The sequence below is a fragment of the Xiphophorus couchianus genome, chromosome 13 (assembly GCF_001444195.1).
Source record: "Xiphophorus couchianus chromosome 13, X_couchianus-1.0, whole genome shotgun sequence".
NCBI lineage: Eukaryota > Metazoa > Chordata > Actinopteri > Cyprinodontiformes > Poeciliidae > Xiphophorus > Xiphophorus couchianus.
Window position 1 is genome coordinate 6,316,152 of NC_040240.1, and position 25,419 is coordinate 6,341,570.

A 25,419-nucleotide genomic window follows, 5' to 3' on the forward strand; every position below is an offset into this window, starting at 1 on the left:
TTCACCTTCCTAAAATAAAGACTATAGCACAATGGCAAAAATACCAAGCCATGGCTCTCCGTTTAAACTGACAGGTTGGGCAAAGAGACCAAAACACTTGAGATTGAAGCAGAATTCAACTTTCAACAAGACAACAAACATAAACTTACAGCCCAGAGAGCTTCGGTAGAATGGTTTAGAATCGAATATGCTTGTGTTAGAACGGCCTAGACAAAGTCCAACGCTATTGATTTAAGAGCTGAATACAAATGAGTGGCATACCTTTTAGATTAAACAATGAATCCTTTTGCATCTATTTAACAATTTTGTTCCACTAGGAGTCACCCTGTTTCATAAAGCTTTGTGGTTAAAACAAAGCTAAAACATGTCAAAATGGGAATCAGTGACTTAGTAAGGAGATGTATTATTATTCTTATCACATCACATTTAGTTAGAAATCAGCACAACAGTAAATAAAACAATCTCTCCAGTGAGAGGAACTAATGGAAGTTGTAGCTGGCAGTTTGGTGAGGGAAGAGAGACAGCCGCCCTCCCTCCCCGATTCCTTCCAGAACGCAGGCAGACGTAACGCGTCTCCTGAATAGAAGCAGTTCCATTACTCGCTGTCAGCTGTCCCCACTTCCCTCCAAGACATTCATCTACAGACGTAATGACCAAAGAAAAGAGCAAGACGCTGATCTGTCAGAATGATTCATTGTCAATTCAGCAGGCTTTTGATAAAAGTCTGCGTGGGGCACCAGTCGGGTACATTGTCCAAACCTCCCCCCCTTTTTTGTATTCTGCATATTGAGAGATGACACGGGCATGATTAGGAATAACTGTCAGGACCTGACTTCTCAGGAAGAAAGACGTAATTAGTTTTTTTATATGTTGGACTGATGAAGACCGTCTTAGCTTGTGATCCGTCTCTGTCCAGTATAAGAAGGAAAGCTGCCTTTGAATCTGTGTTTGTTGTGGTGTCTGCATTTGAATTAGACTCTGATTGACAATGAATAACAGTTCAGAATTCACCTTGACACCAGAGAGTCAATGGGGTTCCAATGAGGTTCCAATAGTGTTCCCATAGGGATCCAGTGAGGTACCAATGAGGTTCCAATAGTGTTCCAATAGGGATCCAGTGAGGTACCAATGAGGTTCCAATGAGGTTCCAAGGGGTTTTCAATGACATTCCAATAGGGTTCCAATAGAGTTCCAATAGGGTTCCAATGGGTTTCTAATGGGGTACCAATGGGGTTCCAATAGGGTTCCAGTGAGGTTCCAATGCATTTTCAATGACGTCCCAATAGAATTCCAATAGGATTCCAATGGGTTTCTAATGGGGTACCAATGGGGTTCCAATAGGGTTGCAATGGGTTTCCAATTGAATTCCATGCAGATGAACGTTTTCCAAACTGACGTAGGACTGAAAATCTTGGTTGACAGCAGTGTTTCATCTCCACATTTTCCTACAAGATGAACGTGCAATCTCTTTTTGAGGTTGCCATGTTTTCATCCAGCAAAATCATTTCCGAAATGTCAAATTGTGCAATTATCTGGAAATGCAGCCACCCTCTATCTCTTATTGTTGCCTCCCAAGAGAGAGTTATACTTGGACATATTAGGTGATTATTTCCAGGGAGGGAAAGATAGTCTAGGTTTTGACAACGCATTCAGCTTGTTCAGTTCGACTGTGGCAGCACATCTGCAAACAAAGCCCTTTCACTGCCAAGCCCTTCCCTGAACATAATAAAAGAGCTCCCAATAAACACAAATAGAAGAGAAGCTTTGTGTGCTGTCCAAACAGAGGAGTTGATAGTATTAAAAGAGCTGCATGCACCTTCAACACGAACACACACACACAATCCTGTTCTTTTAAGGATACAAGGAATGCCAACTTCAACTTTAATAACAATAATAATAATCATATCCATTTACTGTAGCCCAGTTCTCTCCATTTGAATACAGTTGGTGCTAAGGAAACCCTAAAAAAAAAAATCTCATGTCCAAAATACACCCAACCACGTTCTTTTCATGATAGCGTGCAAGACAAGAGCAGCTGCCACAAAACAGTCAAAAATGCAGCTGAAAGTTGCTGATGAGTGATGTCATGTCTGGAGTATCAAACTGTGAATCAAGCACTGCTCAGCCGGGTCAAAAATGGTACCATTAGAGTGAAATGAAGATTTATTTGGTGATTTGCCCAGTGAGCAGAATGTGGAGGAGAAACATTGTCTGAGAGAGGCAGTTTGGATGATAGTATGTCCGAACTACAATATTTTGACATTGAGCCCATGAGTCAAAATAGGCGAAGCTTAAGCTCACTGTTTGCTTAAGCTTGACTGCTTGCCAAACTTTGTCCTGATGTCAGACAGTGAGGGGGAAAAAAAAGGTCATGTTTCTTTTTGTACATATGCAGTGGCAATATCCTGCCAAAACAAACAAAAACCCCAGCACACAAGCGTGGGTACGCATGCGGGAACCAGAAATTGTAAAAAAAAAAAAATAATAATAATACAAATAGCATAAAAATGTTTCTGCTGGTTGCAAGTTACTTCATCATAAATGATGCAGTGAGCAGCTTGTCATTATTTAAAAAGCCATTTAACGTCGAATGATTCAACAGGGTCAGGCTGCGAGAGAGTGCTTCAGGAAGCACAACACATAATTTTAACCAATGCACTGAGTCACCGCGGAAACCATCTTTGGGAAACATTTGGCATGAACTACAAAGGAAATGATGTAGTAGTGTGATAATAAACAGGATTCTGGGAAATAAAGCACTCTTACTGCAGAGGGATGTGCCACAACTAAAGAGTACAGTAATTAAAGATAAAGGAGACCCAAAGTATGAAAGTATTACATTAGGAGCCAAATGCTACCAGTTTACCGTATCATGCTACAGTTCAGGTAATACCACCGGCGTCATTCCAGCTAAAGATCAATGTGAAGACCGCAGTAGCATCCTTATTGATAAATTAGACAGTAATAAAATGGTGGAGGCAAAATAACTCACTTTACAAGAGGATTACTGCTGCCGCCGCCGACGTTTGCTTAAGCTTGGCTATCAACGCAGAACCCATCATGGTTTAACGGTCACAGTAAAATGATTTGCAGCTCAAATCTATTTGAGCATAAACCCAATAGAAAGTTGCTCATCCGCCTTCATGTTTATTAATGCCGTCAGTTTCATTTCATGCGCTCCTTGGGATGTCCTTGACCTGAATCCAAACAAAGCTAAACTGGTCTCTGTTTTTTGGGCGGGGGTGTTTTTTTTGTGTGTTGTTTCCCCCCCCCCCCTCACTGAGCTATTAGGGAAATTTAGGATTTTGAGAAAGATCCAATTTCTCGCAAAAAGTCTTTAAACTTTTTCAGAATGAGACAGCTGTTTTTCATATATTCCATTACGATCACGTGACATCATAGCATAAATAAATGTAAAAAACAATCAAATAAAAAATATCGTATGTTAGGTTGTGATCACTCTTGTTTTCTCTGTGTCTTCCCCGGGACGTTCAGGGAAAACAATTGTTGGACACCTTTTAAAGGTTCCGGAGAGTGTGGGAAATTTCTGAGCTTGTACTGTATGAATACGATAGGGATAATGTGTAAAGTTAAGTGATTGAATGTTTAAATATTTATATTAAATTGCTAAATATTTGCATTTATATCAATGTCTTCTGTGTATAAGTGGTGAAATGATGGAGATCTGGTACACCCCTGTGAGTGAGTGACGGTATATTCCTTCCCCAACAGAGCCCTTTGTAGTTTGACTGACACGTGGTGATTGCTGCTGTTGTAAAGCTGGAACCCACCTCTCTTTCATGAAGACATGTTGAATGTGGAAATATAAAACACTTGTTGCTTTAACCACACTCGACCTGTGTCATCATCTGCTCTGTAATCCAGCCAGTAAATAAAAAACCCAGAGAAGCCAGCTGCCTTCAGAGGTCACGTAATAAATGCAGGTCTCCTGTGAAGGTGTCAGAAGTCTGTTTTAGCACATTAGTGAACAGAAATACACGACTTATGGGGGGAAAAGCTTACCACAGGTCAACTACTGGTTATGAAGTCCACCAGTTTGGCTGTATGGGACAGCAGCAAGAAGAAAGAACTTGCTGGAAGTAAACTATAAGAAGTCTCATCTGCAGTTTGATGCGAACTACGAAAGGGGTATGGCAAACTTGTGAAGAATGTTTTCTGGTCAGATTAATTCAACTGTGACCAGTTTAGATCTACATGAAAAGCAGCATATATGGGAGACGTTGACACACATGGTGGAGGTAGGATAATGCTGTGGGCTATATATTCACCCTTCACTGGGAGAACAACCCTTAGCCAGAGCTACAATGGAATGGCCAAGTCAAAGTCCAGACCTAAATCCAATTGAGGATTTTTCTTCCAATCAGACTAACTAGATCAAAATAAATAAATAAATTACAACCTATGTTTAAAATGAACATAGGTCATTTTGAACATTTTGAAGAAAATTACCATTTGACATCATGGTGAAAGCACGGTGGTGGCACCATCATGCTTTGGGAATGCTTTTTTTAAATTGAAAGGTAGATGGAGTTAAATTCAGGTAAACGGAAGGAAACGTGTTATAGTTGGGGGAAAAGGAGATTAGACTCTTAACAGGATGAAGATTTCATTACAAATCTAAAAAAAATAAAACACAAAAATAAAACGCCACACATTTCATATTTTTATTTGTAAACAGTTTGGAAAACTATACATTATTTTCCATCCACTTTACATTCACATTACTTGGCGTTGGTCCGTCATGTTAAAGAAAAGGACAAAAAATGTGAAAAGAATCGAGGGGCGTGAATACTTTTTCAAGGTGCAACATACATTATGACCGATAGTTTACAAAATATGGCGAGGGATTAAATCCACCCATTGTTTTGAGCCGGTTGAAGAGCTTCATGGAAGTCGCGCACTGACTGGAAATAAGGTAAGTGGCGCCGTTATGTGGTGTGACGCTAAATTACAGTCTGGTGGACAATAATCAGATGGATAATGTGTCAGCTATCTCGTAAATTGATGCGTAAAAGTTCACTTCAAAGGATCCGAAGGGGTCAGAAAATAAATTCAATTCAAATCAGTTTTATTTATAGCACCAATTCACAATAAATGTCTCGAGGAACTTTGCACACACAAAAAAAACAACAGAAAAATAATGTGTCAGTGAAGTCGTACATTCCAACTGACATAGTTATCAAACAGTACAGTAAGCTCGACTAATTATAGGAAACACAGCAGATTACGTCGAGTCATTTACGTGCAGATGTGAGATAAAAATCCTAAAAACAACAACAACGCTGTTTTCATTCCAGCCATAAATCCAGATGCTCAAATGTTGATTAGGATAAATGGCTTTCTATTTTTGTAATAGTAGTAATAATAATAATAAGTCTATCGGTTTATTTTAAGCTAATTTATTATTATTATTATTATTATTATTATTATTATTATTATTATTATTATTAATAATAATCTTTCATTCGTGCTTCCGTTTTATCTTCAGTGACCGCGAGCCTCCAAAGTTAAACTAAAGCGCAACAGGCGGCTTTTGCCCCGCCGCGCAATCATCGCGCGCGCTGACGGCGCGCCTTCATCCAACAGGGTCAGAGCTCGAGCGTCGGGACGCAGCTACCCAGAACCGCTCTGGGTCCATGCATCACGTTTCCTGGACGGAGTTCCTGAGGGAGGGCCCGAGCGGAGAGGGGAAGAGCAGCGGGCATGGGAAAGTTCTCCCCACTTTTTTCCGATTACGGCGGATCTTTGTAAAGGAGGCAGCGCACACTTTCAAGCGGCGTAACATCAGCAGAGCGACTCGGAACCGGCGAGGAGACACAAGCCGCCTTAAGAGAGAGAAAGGTAAGAAGGTTCACCTGGATAAGGGGAAAAAAAAAATTTAAAAAAATGAATACGGATGGAATTATGAGAGCATTATGAAGTGTGAAGTCTCTTTTATCGTGACTGAATAAATGTTCTGGTTTGTGTTTACAGTGGCAGGTAAAGGTTTCATTTTTGCTTTTTTAAGGATAATTCCAGTAGGTGTTTTTTTTATTTTTATTTATCTCATTGTAATAGGTGACATTGATCTTATTTCAATCCCTTTAGGAAATGTGAAAGTTTCAACAGAAGTTAATTTAGAGTTGACTGGTTTCAAAGCCCTCGTTCTGTTCATTATTGCTGCCGTTTTCTGAGTTGAGCCAGGCTCTTAGTTGTTATGTGGCTTTTTGGTGATTGATCAAAACTTGACTTTTTTAAAAATACAGTTTGGGAACTACGCTACTGGTATGAACATGCGCAAAGTTTTCCAAAAAAGCGGTGCTTTCAAAACTAACATTTTCTATCACTGACTTTAATCCTTTTAGAGAGATGTCAAAAAGAAAGTAAGGCGCACACTGTAATTTTTATTTCAATTTCTGACCAGCTTATTTACTTTGGTGTACGTGTGCAAATGCACCATTCCTAGAATAACCTACAAATAATTTTGTTTTGTGTAAAACCTAGAAGCAGCCGGAAGATTTGTTTTTACATGGGTTTTTTTGTTGTTGTTGTAAGATGAACTTTTGCCATGCTGTGTTTTTAACTGTAATATTAAACCAGAGACGTTTGTAAGACCGAAACAAGAAACAATTGAGGCTCCAAATCTGCCTAAGCCTATACATCAGAATGTTTCTACAGTTTAATATTAACCTTTTAAAATGACAGAAAATGTGCCTGGAGTGACCGGACGTTTGGTTGTGGGTGCAAGAAATAATAATACAGAAATATAGACTTTGTCAGCACTTAGATTTGTATGTCATTTATCTTTTGACCAGGATTGTTACTGATGTGTTTACAACTGTCTCCTTTCCATTGCTTACAATTAAACATCAGTCAATAGAAGCATTCCAGCAGGCAATTTCCTACACATTTTTATTGCTTTTATTGTAGGAGGAACTGTCATCATGTTGTGTAATGGAGCGTAATTTTAACCCTTTCATGCATAGTGGTCACTACAGTGGACAGCTATCTAAAAGCCATTTTCTTGTGCTTCCTGTGGATTTTTATGTTATAAATGCACACAGACCACTGAAGTGGACACTAATGCATCATAAAATATACCATCAACTACTGGCCATCAGCTGCAAATGCAAGAAATTAATTTTCTTAAATACAATATGGCCGACAGACAAAAAAGCATGAGAACCGACCCGGTCCCTCCTTCTACTGTAGACGACTCTTGCAAGTAAAAAAAAAATTGTGACATCAGATAATCCCTAAGGAACAATATTACTGATGTATTTTTCAAATAACAACTTTGTTTTTGGACAAAATTACAATTGATCACATAAAAATAAAAAATAAATTATTTTTACAAAAAAAATTTCCTACCTTTTTTTATGCCTTAAGAAACATTTTTTTAAAAATGGAAAAAAAATTCTGACACTAAGGATCATAATTCATGCATGAAAGGGTTAAAGCAACATCACCAACACCGCTGTGTGTCACTTACTCACCACATACCACATTCATTATTTATCAGAATCATTAAAGTGTTTCAAGTTTTCTGGAGGTGTTTGAAAAAGATTACAAAACTGCTGAGCCCCAACAGCTTCAAGTCATTTAACTGGAAGCTAGAGAAAGTGCTACAGGTACATTTTCTCCAGCTTTTTAGATCATGGCCATCTGTCCCCTCCCCCACCTGTTGCTACACACTGCTACTCAGTTAGTTTAGATCAGGGGTCTCAAACTCCAGTCCTCGAGGGCCGCAGTCCTGCAACTTTTAGATGTGCCTCTGCTGCACCACACCTGAATAGAATAATTAGGTCATTAGCAAGGTTCTGGAGAACTGATCTACACAAGGAGGAGGTAATTAAGCCATTTCATTCCAGTGTTTTGTACCTGTGGCACATCTAAAAACTGTAGGTCTGCGGCCCTGGAGGACTGGAGTTTGAGACCCCTGGTTTAGATGGTACTATTTACTTGTGGCTTATTTTGGGATTCTTTTCTGGGAATTTTTTTTTTTAGATAGTAAATTGAAGTTGTGAATACCATAAATATAGGGAGCAACTAAAAACAAAGATGTTTAAATGGATATACTGTAGTGTCAATATTAAGGTGTGTGACAGTTCATTCTATAATGGTACTCAAACAAAAGAAATGATATCACTTTTACTGATGTAGCACATCAAAACAATAAATAAGTTTTATTGTAAGAGCAAAAATAAATATTTTATATACTTTCAGTAGCAGCAGGATCACTTTACACTTTAATTTTGTGTTAACTCAGTGATACTATAATATTTTCATTTGGGCTTCTTATACTGTGAGGTCATCATACCAGCCCACTCAAAGGTACATTGTCAGCAAATTCCTCACGTGAATTTTCCCAGAAACAGCAAAGTTACTACGCCATTATCGTCTCCGAGTTGCTTGGCAGCCCATTGTATCCTCATCCTGTCATAGGAGTTTTTATTTTCACATATGAAGAGTTATTTCTTCCCTGAGATGGAAGAAACAACATAAAAACATTAATAGCATAAACAAATAGACAAGCATCACAGCAAAGTCTGATCTCTCCCACACAGGATGTTTATTCAGATGTGTGTGTGTGGGGGTGTGTGTGTGTGCGTGTAGGCGCGTGCGTGTGTTGCCCTTTGAGCAAGCCGCTGTGTCATTCGACAATGTCCAACATCCTCCATTTCCTAACATCCTCACAGGTCAGGACGATACTTTATTGAATTCAGCCACAGTGCGCCGCGTTACACATTGCTTACTCTTATTACCTAATACACCAAACGCATAAACAGCTAGTAGTCGTGTTCTGTAAAAAGGGATAACGGCCTCTCTTTGGACGGGTCCTTCAAAGTTTCGTCGTAAACAGTTGCAGCGCGCCCTAATCCTGCTCAAATAAAATGCTAAGTTTAGCGCCATATGTTTTTGTTTTAGTTGTTTTGTTAGTGTATGGAAGCCTTACTCCTCTGCATTTCGATGATGAGGGCCCGGAGCCCCCTCAGAACAGCGTGAGCTCATGGAAGAACTAATAAGGGAACCGCCGCCAGACACACGCTCTTTCGTGAAGAAGGAACCATTATGCTGAAAAGGTTGGAGAAAATTAGCTCGTTTGTTACTTACAGGATAAAACAACGCGCCGCTTTTTTGTTGTTTTTTTTCTTTTCCTTTTCTCAAAAACCGGTGAGAATTCTGTCATGGAAATAAAATGTACCAATTAAAATGTAATTGGTACATTTTCAAGCCAGTCCTCGCGGCGCAGCTGGGCTGCGTGCCCTTAAAATTAAGCTGCAGCAACAAATGCAACACATCTTGCATGTAAAAGGATATTGTCCACTTACATCTAATTGCTTAATCTAATTTCATCTGCCCCCCACTCTGAGATTAGTCCAAAAAAGCTCTCACTGTCCATGGTTTTAAAGTTTGTCTTCACCCCACACGTAGTCAGGATTTAGGAACCACATTAGAACCTCTTTGGGAAAAAAAAATGCACTGGAAAGTTTTGCATGCTGTAAAAATAGCCATGAGTTGGAATGTTTTCAAATGCATTTCAGAATCTATGCATTTGGTGTATGTTGTTTTACCCAATTAAACAGCAAAAACAGACTTTTTTTTTCCTCTCCACAAATTAAACTTAGAGCCATTACCTTTTGGGGGCTTTACTGTGTCAGTTTTTATGTCCCTCATTACCTGTAAGCGTTGTATTCTTTGAACTTTGCTCCAGCATGGGGGGGTTCTGAACAATGTTGAATGGGTTGCTCTGTATAACTTGTAACCCGGTCCTTGTTGCGGTAGAACATCCCCCACACAACGACTCCAGGGGTTCCAGTAATGAAGGGATTCTCAGTCTCTGGGGTTCTTAAACAGTCTTTGTAAAGAAAGTGAGCTTTTCATTTTGGCACTCTGCATTCCCGTGCTCCACATGTCTTTTATATTCCTTCCAATAGTTTGTGTGCCTTTAAATGCGGAGCATTATGTGTTTTCCAGGAACATAGCACCGTTTTATAGCATAATCATGTAACTATGTTAACTTCAGTTATAAAGATGCTATATGCCTTAAAAGAAATGTGACTTTCTGCTTTAACGCCTTCAAATTGGGCCTTCGTCTCACAACAGTGCTCCTCTATTAACTCTTTAGCAATGTTTTTTCCCAGCGTTGCACTGAGAAGCAGCTCGTATAACGAGCTCAGCAGATGCGCAGTCCTGCCAGTTGTTTGCTAACTGCTGCTGGCTAGTCTGAAGGAGCTGAGCTGAGGCGTTGCGACTCGGGCTGCTCTGTGTGGTGGAAGCTTGGTGGCTAAGAAGCCACAGCTCAGAAGGGGAGCTTTGTCCTCAAAAGCCACGCAAGGTGTTTTTCACAGCTGAATGGTTGCCATGGAGATTAAGGGAGTTCTCAAACGTGCATGAAAGAATCAAGGCAACACTCCACACGTGCTTTCGATGAGGGAATGACATTGTAACAAAGTCAATTTTACATGATACTGCCCCTTTAAGGTATGAAGGTTTAAGGTATGAAACTTGTGTGACATAAAAGCAAAAACAGCAGAAATGTGAAAGGAGCAAAACCTTTTTTCACAGCTTTGTGTATAGATGATGTCACAGCCAGTCATTGTATACAAAGCAAATTGCTCTCTATGTGGAAAGCCTCTTCTTGTGGAAATTTGTTGAAAGGACATATGGCCGCTTACTGGTAATCGGAAAAAGAAACGCTAAAGTGAGCACTCTTACTTTTGCCCAGTGATCCTTTTTACACTGGAAAAATAGACAAGCTTAGTGAAAATAAACAGGTGGAGAGTAGATTTAGATTTAGCCCATTGTGAAACATTCTCTCAATTCAAAGCACTTGTTGCCCTGAAATTATGGAAATCTTGGCTTCAAGAGAAGGAACAGCCACAGGCTGAAGGATGTTGATACGACACAGTTCATGTCACTGGTAAAACAAACGGCTGTAACACAGTCGGTCGCAAGATCATCAAAGCAACTTTCCCAGATTAAAGTGAGCTTGGGCCAGCCAAAGAGTTCTTTTAAATCCCTAGATAGGTTGCCGGTCTGATACAGCTGCAACCTGCAGCTCTCAGACAACGTTTTTTTTATATCTTTCTTCTGCTTTCAACTTATGAAGTTATATTAGAGTGACAAACTATGCTGTCAGTACATGCAGTTTGCTTTGCCAATTGTGCGTTGATGCCAGAGTTTTATGATCCCTCTTAAACCATTTTTTCGGTGCTTTTTCGGCAAATGTGCTCAGTTACAGATATAAAACTGGAAATGACTGGTTTGAGTCGCTGTCCTTAACAAATGAAATGGAAAAGTTGTAAAAAAAAAATAAATTAAATCATTATACATAAACTTTGGATCTCAGTCACGGTAACCACAGTTATATATAACCAGGACGTCTTGTCCCCATTACCTGGTTTGACTTAGCAGGCGGACTTAAAAAGAGCTATTATCATGCAGAGGGTCTGGTTCGCTGTCAAGAGGAGTTTTGTATTTAGATGGTTGAAACTTGGTCACAGTTGGGTGTTCTGACAGGACAAAGATCCCAAACACACATCAGTTTTTTTAAGGGATAATCATAATATTAAGATTCCGGTTTGTAGATTGGCCTAGCATGGCTAGGTTTGTAGCATCCTACAATGGCCATCGCCTTTCTGCGTTATTCTGTACAATTCTAATCTCTCTTTACAGCTCAGACTGAGATTTCTCCCATTCACTTGAAATTCTACAAGTGAATTTCAACCGGGCCAATCAGCAAACAGGAGAAGTTGCGAATGATGATGTAAATTTTCTGCGCTGTTCTAGTCTGCCTGTAGTTTTAGCAATGGCAGCACTTATCCGAATATTAGTAGTATGCCTATGTTTGAACTTATATGTACAACCGAATAACTCAATGCAGCTCTGGAAATATACTGCCAGTACAAAGACATAGTTAAAAACAACACAATATGGGAATATATAATTCCCATGGTTGGTAACATTATCTCTGCGGGGAATTGGCTAAAGAAATTTTAATTGAAAAAATATACATTTTTCCTGCTTTAAAAAGTATCTTCTTTCAGTACATTTTCAGGTAACATTTGGTTTTGATTTTCTAATGTGTCTCATTGCCTCCTATCTATAATCTGTCCCTCTCAGGAGCAGAGGATGTCCAGAGCTGACTGGTCCTTCCTGGAACACCTGCTGGAGGAGGGCCAAGAGTACTCAACTGCTATTGGCCGGATCTGGCTCACCGTACTCTTCCTGTTTCGCATTCTGGTACTGGGAACAGCTGCTGAATCGGCGTGGGATGACGAGCAAGCCGACTTCGTCTGCAACACGAAGCAGCCCGGCTGCACTTCTGTGTGCTACGACAAAGCCTTCCCCATATCCCACTTCCGCTACTTTGTCCTCCAGGTCATCTTTGTCTCGACTCCTTCCATCTTCTATTATGGATACGTGGCCATCAGAGGTGGGAAGGACCCAAAAGCCCAAGAGGGCAAAGGTGAAAGTGGGAGTAAAAAATGTGAAACTGTGAAAGAAAGGGAGGACGCCAGTGTGACTAAAGAAATTGCAGAGCAGAAAGAGAAAGAAAACTGTGGTGGGAAAAGGATAGCGCCTAAAAAGGCATCTGCTGAAGCTCCGAAACTGAAAGGGAGGCTTCTGAGGGCATATGCATTCAGCATCCTCCTAAAGGTCTTCTTGGAGGCGGGATTTATCGCTGGACTTTGGTTCCTTTATGACGGCTTCTTTATTGCAGCCAAGTTTGAATGCACGAGATTCCCGTGTCCTCATACGGTGGACTGCTTTGTCTCTCGGCCCACGGAGAAGACCATCTTCACCGTCTACGCTCAGGTGATAGCCGGCATCTCCCTTTTGCTCAACCTGATTGAACTCATCCATCTATTGAGCCTAGCCTTTTCCTATCGCCTAGAGAAGTGGGATGAGGATTGCCTACCTCTAAGAGAGCAGGTACAAGTAACTCCAGCCCTACGAATGGAGACGCCCCAGGTTTATAACACCGGCAGGGACATCAGCATCCCCACAAAGGGTAGGGAGGCAAAATTACCGGGCAACCCCTGTGAAAGCTACGCTGAAACGGTAATAGAAGTGAACTGGGATGCAGGAGAGACCGGGGATAACTTGCTTCCAAGCTACATGAACTGCATGAAATCCACTGGAAAAGCAAGTTCCAAACGATGCAGTCATTCAAAACATTCAGATCAAACAGGGACGGATGTGAAAGGTGCCCATAAGGGACATGCAAAAAACCAGAAACAATATGTTTGACGGTAGCTTCCTTTGGTTTTTGACGTTTCTGCACATGACACTTAACAAATAGGAGTGCACAGTTTGAAGGAAAGCAGTATAACAACCACTGCACTGTGAACTCCATGCCTCAGAGGCACAGACATTTGCAGGTTGTTTTTTTTTTTGATAAATCTATTCAAAATGAAGCATTTTGAGAACACTGCCAATGGCGAAATAAAAATGTGACTCCATAATGAGATTTAAGTCATAAGATGCCTTCCTGCTAGGTTTAATAGCAAAGTGATGTGGAAAAAACAAGCCGAGGGGTCTGGCAAAGGGAGCTACTAAGTGTTTATGCAAGGAAATTTAGATTTAAACGTACGCTTCTGAGATTTGCACTGAAACCCCAAGAGTCTTCTGGAACTTTGCTCTTTCCTAATGGATTTGTGCTCTCTGTGGAATGCACTGGTCTCTGGACCCCGCTCGGCTCCCAGAAGGATAATTGCGGCGTGGATGAAGGCACGCATGCATGCACGCACACAATATGCTTGTCTCCTTTCGCCCAGTGAGTTCCGGTCAATCAAAAGTTGGAGATGTGGCCTTGGAAGGCGATGTGGGGAGTGGGAAGAGAAGCCAAAAGATTGGGATTTGTGGGATGGAGCAACAGTAACGGTGACCATAGCATTTCAGCTATGAAGAGACTAGAGGAAGTAACCGCGCTGCGTGCGATGGCATTAATGTGAACCTACAGCTGGAAACGTCAATAAGCAATAGCTGCAGAGCCGTCCAAAAATACAGCTCTTCGCAATTTGTTGTTTGACAACCACAAACGTCAATGTTGGGATTTTATTGATTTGACCAACATGTAGAAGAAAAAAAAACTATGCAGTTTTGATTACACTGAACACAGCAACCCCATAGCAAAACAAGGCGGTGGGAGTGTCATGCTTGCGGAGATCTTTTTCAGTGTCCTACAGGGTTTTCTCCAGGATTTCAATGTGTTTAGCACCATCTATTTGTCAGACGAGCACTCCCACAGCATAAGGCTATAAACACCGTGTTTCAAAATGTGGTGGTGTGTTCAGGGTAATAAAAACCACATATCCTGTTTGTTAACATCACATTTATGCTTTCTTATACGTAGGTCTGTCTCATTTATTCCTAATAAAATACAGTGAAGTTTGAGGTTGCAGAACAATACAATGCCAAAAAGGTTTTTTGCTTTTGTTCTATGGACCTCAAATCCAGTAATTGCCCATTGAATGGACAAAAAGCGGTACAGAAATGTACAAATTCAGTGAAAGGGAGTGGTTGAATATTTGGACAAATGTATTTAAATGTAATTTTTATGGTGTTGTAAAGCAATCCTGGCCATAATATTTATTATTGTTTGAAACAAAAAAACAAGAATTATTCATCATTTTTGATGTCAGTTCATAATAAAGTCTAAGGGACACAATTTTGTACCATTTATTCACTTCTGAAGTTCAAGTTGATCTTTTTTGTTTATGTCCCCCCACCCCCCACCCATCACATTTTACAGAATGAGATTTTTTATTTGCCATTGTTTCCTTGTCCAACAATACACTTTATGCCATCCAAGCATTGTTGCAACGCAGAGAAAATGAATCCCTCATGCCAGCAGGATAAATAATAGAAACAAAGATATGGAAGAGTATTTCACGATATCATCAGTGCAGCTTGCCAAGGAAACCAGTGGAGGGAAATAACTTTGATTTAATGTCTGTTTTCTAATCAGGGGGTTATGGCTTCGCAGTGAAAAGAGAGCATCACTCATCCGGCACCATAAGCCTGCACAAGCCGTAGCGGCGCTATGTGCTCTATTTAATTTCCCCTGGAGAAGTCGGGCTGTTAATGCTTTTTTTTCTTCCTTTCTCATGTAGAGCAACTGATAAAACCCAGAAGTCAGCGCCTTCAACAAAAGTTCTTGCTTGGGTTCTGATACATTAAGGTGATATTTCTTTTCAGCAGTATATGCCGCCTCCATTACCAGTGGGTGCGATGATAAGCGATTTTTATGGCAGGAAAAGGGGTTAATAGAAAACTTTAAGGGAACCTGGTTTGTGGAACAGCTTCGACTTTAGGAGCGGTCAAAAAAGAAAAAAAACTGGAACAGTGAAATCATTTATTTCCCTGTGGGTTACCAAAATTTTCTCTTCCAATAACGATAGGAATGAGACGCCTCAACCTTTGGAGGAATGTGGTTTTGTTTTTTTTTAATCACACGCCCTTGTTGGGGACAAATTTGCACGTACCGCTGAGGCAGCAACGGCTACCGGGTTCAGTCCCTGCCGCGTGTTCGAAATCTTCTGGCATTTGCGAGCGGTTCTGTTATCTCCACTTTCCATTGTGGGCGCATGCGTCGGCCTCTGTGTTTTCAGCGAAAAGCCATAGGGGTCAAGGAACACATTGCGGAGGGCGACCTGCCGGTGCCAGGCGAAGCCAGCAGCAAATCTGCAGACGAGCTTTTTGCATCATCTGTACTTACAGATTACAAACCAGAACAAAATAATGGGCGCCTTCTATTCTTTTTCACAGACTAAACATTCCACTACTGTTCAGTAACTTTCAGGTTGACTGAAGTGACTCTTGATCTGACAAGTCTAAGAAACTTCAAAACCCACTACGAGTGTCTAGAAAGGGCTTGGTTCCTCCTTCAGAACAATGGGGCATTAATAAAGCTTCACAGCCATCACTGGTTTGATTATCTACTTTGTCTAGACTGTTTCCCCTCATCAATGCAATCGTTCAGGGCAAAAATGTGTAAGGAGTGCCTTAGAAAAAACTAATAAAACAGAGACTTCTGCTTGTGTACAACTGTGAAAAATTTACAAACTAAAGTCAACTTTTTCAGCAAATATCCATAAAGTTATTCCATGGGAACATCTGAGTTCAGATGCCACTGTGACTCTACTTCCTGACATTGTTGGAGTCACAGTGGATCCACTTCCTCAATTTATCCAACGAAAATAAATGAAGCCCATTTTTTTTCTTTTAAAAAAACAAATCAGTTCTTGTGAAGTGAAAGGAACAGCATACCTGGTTTCATTTCCGAAACACAAAAAGCAAACGCCTGGAGGGCACTTTTACTTAACCTGTGCAAGTCAACATTTTGTAGAACCACCTTTTCACAACCGCCACTCAGAACTTTAACTTTCTTTGCAGTATGTCTCTACCAGGCAAGATTTCTGCTTGTTCTTTTTGCAAAACTGTAAAAGATCAAACAGGTTTGATGGGAAGAGTCTGTTAACATCAAAAATGGTAACAGATTTTAAAGCGTTTTAATTCCCAGGTGAAACAATGGCTAAGACAAAAACGGATATGTGAACATCGACGTATACCAGCTTACGTTGTTGAGGAGATTTATGTAATATGCATTTTCATGTTTTTCATGTAATTAGTCATAAATTTAGTGCAAGTGTCGGTGTGTGGGTGTGTTTGTGTGTCTCTGTGTGTGACAGGAATTTTTCATTTTTAACTTTGCTGTCTTTTAAAAAAAAGGTCCAAAAGAAGGTTCTGGGTTAGAAAATTAGTCTGTGGCTAGAAAACCTACAGACAAAACAACAGTTGCTTTGTTTTCAACATGCAACAGTTTAATGTGCCGTCCTTGATCAAATAAGCTTCAACTGAATTGCGCTGCTTTAAGGTTAAGTAAGGCTTATTTTAAAGACTTAGGACATTATTTAACCATACTTAAATTGAACAAATAATTCAAGGAAAAAACGTGGGCATTGATATTTGCAGATGTCCTTTATTGTTTATCTTTAAACTTTTTCTTTTCATTTTTTGTGTTGGTCACTTAAAATTCCAGTAATATACATTAATACTTGTGATATAGTGAATCACAATCTCAAGAATTTACACAGGGGCATTGCTGAAACATAATGTATACAACATTATATACAGTAGGTGTCATTATTCCTACTTGCCATACAAACTAAAGGTTCTACTCATTTCTGAAGGCTGTAGTGGTTAGGTAAAAACGCGACCTCGCGAACTCAGGAAGGGCCGACATGATTCGACCTCAAAAACTCAAAATTTTCCTGATCCGCAAGGACCCAACTGGCCTTCAAATAGCAGCTGCAGGGTGGACAAGGTCAGGAAAGTTATGCAAAATCTGTATTTTTGGATCAAGTCGGAGCTTGGGCTCTGTGGCATTACATGGGGCCGCTCTCTATGATTTATTGTTTACGCTGCGCAGAGCTCATTTGAGGAAAAGGCAAGACGTGTGCCAACTCCTTTTGTTTGCCTTGACATCCGTTCAAACAACGCACGAGAACGGATTTGTCCGTATCCATAACAATCTCCCGTCCGTGCACCGTGCCTTCCATGCAAAAACAAACTGAAAAGGCTGTCGCCGATATCCAAATTTAACTGCTGGGACAGGAAGTGAGTCTGTATCTGTTTCCTTTTCCAGTATTGTTGCTCCCTGGGGGCATTGGTGGTCAGGGATTGTTTCACATGACAATGGTGCTGTGGTGGGTATCCCGGTATTATTTTGCTTTTTGTTCCCCTGTGTATGCTCACCAAAGGCTGTAGTTGTAGTTGCACTACTTTCTGCTGGTCTGCCCCAGAATCTCAATGAAAGACATTGTTTTTGTTGTTGCACCTTTGGAAAATGTGAAAAGATGCAACGGCCAAGGATACTTTTGCAAGGCGCTGTAGCTTGAAGTGTTAACATCTGCAAATAATTACCGTTTTAATGTGTAGGAATAACTTATTGCAAAAAGGGAACACTTTAGGGGGGGAGAGTGGGGAGGCAAAACCTGCGTACCTCGTTTTAAAATTCAAAGCCGTGTTGCGCCAGTAGACTATAATGTGCTTGTAATTATGACTCTCGGGCGCATCTAGGATCCGAATATTCTGCTGGAGCACTTTCAGATTAGGTAAGCAATGATTAATTTGTAATACGCTTAAGTGGAAGTGTTCCCCTACCAGCCCTTTTCCTGGTAAACACTAGAATTACATCAGTGCTCTTTTTCTGCCAGCCCTAATTCACACTTGCATTGTGAATTAGTTAAAAAAAAATAGTACACTAACGAGCAATTTTCAGCTAGCTTTACAGTGTAATGCTCCTTTAAGATATGGTTTCTTGTGTTTTGTTTACAAAGGCAAGGATCACGTGCTATTAAGTTGCTTGGATAGTAATTAGATAAGATGAAAAACAAAGAAATCTCTTGAAGTAAATAGTATTTTTTTGCAAAAAGTTGGCATGTAAGAAGGAATGTTATTTTGCTGGAGGAGTGGCTGTATCTATTTAATTTTGACTTAAGTTATCAATGAGTGCTATAGCTAGTTTTCTTCATTGGTAAGATGTTGTTGGCTTTCACAATTTTCAGGTAAATATGAACACATCAACTGTAATATGGGCCTTATTATTATTATTTAGCAAAAATCAAGTCAGTCAAGAATGTTAGTCTTTGTTTCCAACAGAACAATCCTCAAAATATAGAGAAAATTCTCACAAATCATTGAACAAACTTAAAATAGATAGACCAGAAAGAACAAAGCATTTTGACTTTCATCAAACAAAAAGAGTTACAATGAAATATTTCAGATCAAAGCATATTTCCAGCCCTACATCCAGTTGAGATTATCTTCCAGAATAAGTATTTTAGAGTTATTTTTTATTTGATTTTTTTAAAATCTTGATTCTTCAGCCAATCAGAGCTTGATCTGATTGGATGAATCAGATCAAGCTCCTGATTGGAGCTTGATCCAATCAGAGCTTGGATCAAAGATCCCCCATTTTTTGAATGTGGGATCTGTCTTTTTTGATCCCACAAAAAAGAATGACGACAAATATTACGCCTCTGTAATATTTGTAATATAAAGGATGTCCAAAGCTGGTAGAGACATACGATGTATAAATGTCTGTGTTCCAATAAAAGCTTCCCAACAAAAATACACAAACATATCTGCCCACTTTCTGACTTGACATCGGCCGACTGGCAGTTTATTCTTTAGGCTATACATTTAGAAAATAATTCAGCATTATCTTCACAAAAAAACGACTGTGGCTACACGCGTGTGTAGCTACAGTATCTAATAAAAGGATGTGGTGCCCGTCCAGGAGGCAGACAGCTCTATTGTTCATGCGACACTTTGGAACACAGTCTCCAGCCTGTCCATTCAGGATGTTGGATTGGACCTCCTTGAGCAGATTGAAATAAAAAAAGACCAGCCAGCATCACCCACACCCGTTATCCCCATCATCCAGCAGGAACAATAGCTACCGCCCCCGTCCTTTCCCAGGAACCGCGGCCCTCCGTTCCCACAGTGCCGTCCCGTTCTGAGGAGCCGGAGGGCCATTGTTACGAGGGATGACCTGTCCTCCGATTGTTCCCAGGAGGACACACACAGTTTTCACACAGTGCGCTCGCCGTAACTCCCAGCGCCACCTCTGCATCTTCACTTTGTGTTCTTTTTTTTTTGAATGGAAACTTCCTCCAGCCTAGGGTAATTGCTTCTTCAAACGTGTCTCATCCAAAGTGGAGTGGGCCATTTCGCTGATAGCGAACATAAGAGCAGAGACGAAAAAGCTGGAGATGGCTGCAGATAGTGCAGTATTTACCACTGTGGTGCCAGTGGAAGTCTGGGCTTCATGATCTCTACCCATTTCGCAAGCTGGCGGGGTAATGTAGCAGAACGTATCCTGGCACACTAGAAAGGCTGCAGACCACTTTTATTTTATTACCACAGAATTGGTCTGGGACCAACTTTTAAAACCCCAAACAGTGGGATCAGTTCTGTTGCTTATTTGTCTCATTTGTCTGATTCAGCCTGTGACTAATTCCAGTCAGTTTTTATTTTCAGACCCGCATTTCGCTGTAGCGATGACGAAAGTAAAAGAGGTCTTGACTCAAGCGTATACGTTTACCAGCACATTAAATGTCAGATCTCTTGTTAACATTCATTCCCTCCGGAGGTTTTTGGAAGTTCGAAGCGAGAGAAAACAAAAATCAGGTGAATGGTGGGGAAAAAAAGAATCAACTTGGAAGAAAAACACTTTGCCTGTTTTATATTTTCAAAGATGCTGACAGTGTGTTAAAGGCTAAACCTGCATCATTTAAAGATGTCTAATATTAAAGCTTCAGTATGTAACCTTTAGAAAAATGTTTTCCATATTTATTAAATATGTCACCATGTGGAGGCAGCATCCCGTCAGTATGACACAGATAATCTGTGCAAAAAAAAAAAAAAAATCAAGCTCCTCCTCATCCTCTGAATGCTACTGTTAATGAACCGCTCTGTCAAAAACAACCAATCAGAGCCAGGAGGAGGGTCTTAGCGCTGTCAATCATCCTTGTGTATGCTGTTCAATGTCCTAATGGCGGAAAAACAGCTTACCAGTACAGGAAATCCATTTATCTGCAGTCATCATTTGCTATGCAAACTAACATTAGCATTTGTGGCAAGCTATGTTATGGTGAATCAATTGATTGTACCCCTGTACTCCAATACCCCTGATTGCATTCAGGGGTATTGGAGTACAAGGCACAAAATACAAATGCAAACCTCACTTTTCAGATTACAAAAAACACAAAAAACAAAAGTAAAATCCTAACAAATAGAATTATGGTGGTGAAATGTGAAAATTCAAGATGCATCAATGCTTTTTCAATGATCATGTTTGACATGATCCAACAGAGTAAAGATGAATGAGTTGATTTCCCTTCAGGAATACGTTTAGCTTTTCAGAGCTGAATGAGAAGGTTATTGATTAGCAAAGTTACTTTTTATTATGTTGAATACACATTTGGAATAAATTACGTTTTTTGTGACGAATATTAAACCAGTTTTGTGTGATTTGTCAGCAACGGACACTTTTTCAATTTATGAACATAGATTTCCTTTATTTCATATAATTTCTTTGACACACAATTTATACACCTGGGAGTACTAACCATCCAGACTTTCTAAAATGAAAGCATCATGTTCAGGTTACAAATAATACTCCTAAAAAGGTTACAGCTCCAACGAGACCTCCTGTACTGCTGGCTTGTTTTACCACACACCTTCAAAGGCCAGATGAGATAAAAGGAACAACAAAGAGCCATCTTTCTTTTCCCACTTCCAGCAAGATAATTACTACTTCTTTTCTAACATTCAGAAAAGATTAAAGGACACTCACTTTGAGAAACATTCATCTTGAAAATATCTTCGAATGAAATTACCAAAAAATAAATAAAAATTGAGTGACTTAATGATGAAGCCACAATAATATCTGGCTCATACTGCTGTAATATGACATGAATAAACACGATTTTTTTGGGCAAGTGGAGATGCGCAAGTAAAAACAATCCATTAGATAAACACTTAAAGGCTCAATAAATATGTTATTAGAGTGGCTTGATTGAAATGTTCATCTATGCATTGTCAAATCTTATGAAAATTCACCGATAGAAGATTTTTACCTGATTACAAAGAATAGCAAGAGTGTGTTTGGTTGTATGTGTTTACTGTCGGCCGGGCTGGCTTTGAATCTTCAGGAGATGACAAGTGAAAACTACTCAGGTGAGTAGAACAGTGGGTGATTTTTGTCCTCTGGTTCACCTCTTCGGTTCCCAGGGAACCATCCCCTTGATGGAAAAGGAAAAAAAAACAAAAAAAAAAAAACTGCAAGAACAAGTCTGTCGCGACATGAGTTAGCTCTTCTCAGATCTGTTCCTGTTGAGAGCAGCTTTAGGCGTGAACTCCAGTTTCTCTTTAAGGCTAAGCACCTGAGTGCCGTCTGTTCCCACCTGTTCCTGCAGCTTTCTTTCCTCCCTCAGTTCCGAGATGCTCTTCTCTTCCTCCCGAGGTTTTGGAGTGCCTCTGATGAACCACTCCAGGTGGTAGCCCACAGCGCCGACCACGAAAGCGACAGGGAAGGTGATGTACGGCGCGTAGGTCCGCATCGCAGTCCACACTACGGGCCACATGCTGCTTTAATTTCCCAGGTGCCCTGAAGAGTAGAAAATAGATAAATTATATAATAGTAAGAGAGAAATTGTGGCACAGATTGTTCTTTTAAGGACAGTAACAGGAAAAAAAACTATTTAGGAAACATCAACTTCTAATGCCAGAGTGATCATGTTCTGTCTACTGGCCCCCTCTTGTGGTCAAAGCCAGATCCCTGCAGTTAAAACAAAATTAGTTTCCATTGTCAAGGAAATAAAGTCTAGTGTTTTTGACCAGAAAATAATCAATTCTACAGGTTTGTTGCTACAGTCAGTTCCAAGGTCTTCAACATGTAACACAAATAAATTAAAATGATTAAGAAATAAAAAAATAAGTGTGTCGATTAAAAATATTCATGTGGACAAATTATAGTCAATTGTGACAATTAGTCTCAGCAGAAACTTAATTAGTCTGAAAGAAAGGGGGGAAAAAATAAGTTTTTAAAAAAGGTGCATGCTGATCACTTTGCAACTCCATTTTCTCTAGAGGAGCCACCTGTTGATAATTAGATAATCAAGCAGTTTAGCAACACCTGGCTGCTACTTACTCTCAAAAATCCAATAAAAGCAGCAAGGAGGCATTTTTTTTGTAAAACAGTATTTCAACTGATTTAATGTTGTGAAAATCTGATGTGGTTTTCTGTTCATATTTCAGATTAGATTAAAGCAATTGTAGAAATTTGCAGAGACTAGATCAATGTTATATCCTGCTAGCCAAAATCTTAGAATTAACAGATGGAGGACTTTGTTGTTTTTAATCATGATTATTTGCGGCTTTAACTCAAACGAGGCGATAAATCTTACAAATTATTATTATTTTACCGATATTAAAGGGTTAATATCTTTAATGTTACCAGCCGGTAAACTTCAGTTCTCCTATATTTGTTAAAAAGTCATTACAATGTCGCAAATTCGCCAGTTTTCTCAGTGCCGAATTGAAAACCTGGTCTCTGCTATTATTACAGGATTCATTTTATGTCAGACTTTGCTTATTGGTAATGTAGTTAAACAGTCTAACAGAATTCGCCATTTTTGACTCAAAATACCACAAAACACGAGCTGACCAGTCGAATGAGCGCGCACAAACTGACCATGAGTTTAATTAAAAACTCACACAAAGAAACCCCCAGAACACGAACACGTTTAGATAAAGTATTGCACGAATATCAGCCAACAAAGTCAGCATCACCATGGTTGGCATAGCTGGAAGTATTTGATATTCATAATCTTATAACGGGCACCGGAAGTATGAATATTAATCTACTAGTTTACTATGTCTACCAAGAAACAAATTACTATCACACTGTTTAGTTTGACCATTTTTGACCGCCGTTAATTCATTTCATAAGACCACACTCACCTCTGCTGTTAACACATTTGTTCTAGAGAGACGTCATTTCCGTGAGTTTCCAATTTCTTTCCTGTATCAACGTCATTCGCCAGTTTTTCTTCTGCGCTTTACCACCCCCTACTGGTAAATATAGTACACTGCACTGAATGCCCAGCAATATGTACTCCCTCAGCTACTTTTTCCAGCGACTAAAAATGATGTGTAATAAAATGTATCTCCGTATTTAAGTTTGTATATATACAACTAACAAAATATCTAAAATGAATGTTATAAACATCACCAGCTGGATTTAACAATTCACAAACTGAGGGTCATTGGTAAGGAATAAATCAGAAATCAGGTGTCTGGTTAAAACTATAACTCCTCTCACGTGGAGCATTATTTGAATGTGTGATCTACAAATCATGTTCTGGCTTTTCCTTTAAGTTGAACACATTCTGGAGTAAAATTGTTGATGTTATGCATTTCTTCTATGTATTTTTAAATGTGGAGCTAATGTCATCATAGCATTTTACTTTGTTCGCAAGATGACCTTTCTTTTCCTGCAATGTTGTGTACTTTTTCATACCTGAAGAAAATTAGATATCCACTTAAATAGCCATTCATCAATGACAATATAGTGTGTTGGTATTGGACAGAAACATAAAGTAACAGATTGAATGGAGAATATTCTTTTTTTAAAGAACATTCATATCCTTGCAAGCAAGACCATTATAGACAAGATCAGGAATGACCACTTTTAAAATGATGCTCACAGGGGCAGTCTATCGGATTACGCTGGATGACTTCCCAAGTTTCACAGTCTTAATGGGTGTAGGTCTTTGTTGGCTCCGTTCTTGCGAAATCCAGTTCTTCCTGTTACGAGGGATCTGATCCATGCCTTCAAGCTAGAAAAAAAACCTCTTAACACTTGTAACTTTCCTAACTAAGCAGCCGTAACATAGGAAATGGGTAACTTTCCAAAATTAATAATGTTTACATAGCTGCACGTGGTAAAAATTCCAGAGTAACCAGTCAAGTTTCCGCACCCATAGAACATACAATTTATGTAGGGTCAAAGAAACCTGGAAGGAGGATTCCAGACCTGGATGACCTTACTCTTATCCAAGCTCCAATCTGCTCCGGTTTGTACGAAAGGTCACTGACTGCATAAAGACCCCAAGGACCAGGGTTGAAAAACACTGCCTTAAGGAACACACTCAAAACTTTCCCTGATCAGATGGACTTGGCAGCTAAAGTCCCAGGTAAAATACTTTAATGTCGAAGACACCATTTAGAACCAGTCCTCTTCCCTTTAAAAGCAATTGTAAGGAAACAAGAACGGTACTCTATTTTTATATGCCACACATATAAAAACACAGTTTGAATATCTGTTTTTTATTTAGGTTTAAAAGCTTTGTTTAATATACATTGCTATGAAAAAGCTATTTCATAGCTTTTTCATAGCAATTGTCATGGAGAAATTTGCCTACAAACTGCATCCAGTATTTGTTCAGGTTATCCTTCCTGAATATACTAAAACATGCTTATGTGAAACACCAAGACTAAGAAAACAAACAAAAAATGGAGAAAACACTAGCAGAGAAAGAATGGTGCATTTCTGTGAAGAAGTACAGATTTAAAGTGGTAGCCTACGTCTCTCTCAAAGTGCATTTCTTTCACCCAATAGGAGAAGCAATATCAGACTCGGTACGATGGTTTTCTGGGTAGTGAATCAGTAAGCCTTCTTTGCAAAGCTACGTCTGATTGATGACACTGATTATTCGGCCCCCACTCTGGAAACTTTTCCATTTAACAACAACAACAATCCTCGCCACCTAGTTGATCTATGGCAGTCGATAAGCAGCCAGCCTGTCACACAGCGGTGGCTGGCTTTCACTTAATGGT

General features: G+C 39.7%; 2 protein-coding genes across 2 annotated transcripts; one reads left to right on the plus strand and one right to left on the minus strand.

The window, feature by feature from the left end:
• The first annotated feature begins 5,577 nt into the window (after positions 1 to 5,577).
• On the plus strand, positions 5,578 to 14,703 carry gja4 (gap junction protein alpha 4). The gene is made up of 2 exons (XM_028036907.1): positions 5,578 to 5,862; positions 12,127 to 14,703. Exon 2 carries the CDS (start codon positions 12,136 to 12,138, stop codon positions 13,255 to 13,257), a length of 1,122 nt encoding a protein of 373 aa, XP_027892708.1. The 5' UTR covers positions 5,578 to 5,862; positions 12,127 to 12,135; the 3' UTR covers positions 13,258 to 14,703.
• A 6,363-nt stretch (positions 14,704 to 21,066) lies between these two features.
• smim12 (small integral membrane protein 12) lies at positions 21,067 to 23,634 on the minus strand. The gene is made up of 2 exons (XM_028036908.1): positions 23,542 to 23,634; positions 21,067 to 22,186 (listed from the first exon to the last, which is right to left on the minus strand). The coding sequence occupies exon 2, from the start codon at positions 22,161 to 22,163 to the stop codon at positions 21,888 to 21,890; it is 276 nt and encodes a 91-aa protein (XP_027892709.1). The 5' UTR covers positions 22,164 to 22,186; positions 23,542 to 23,634; the 3' UTR covers positions 21,067 to 21,887.
• Positions 23,635 to 25,419: the final 1,785 nt, after the last annotated feature.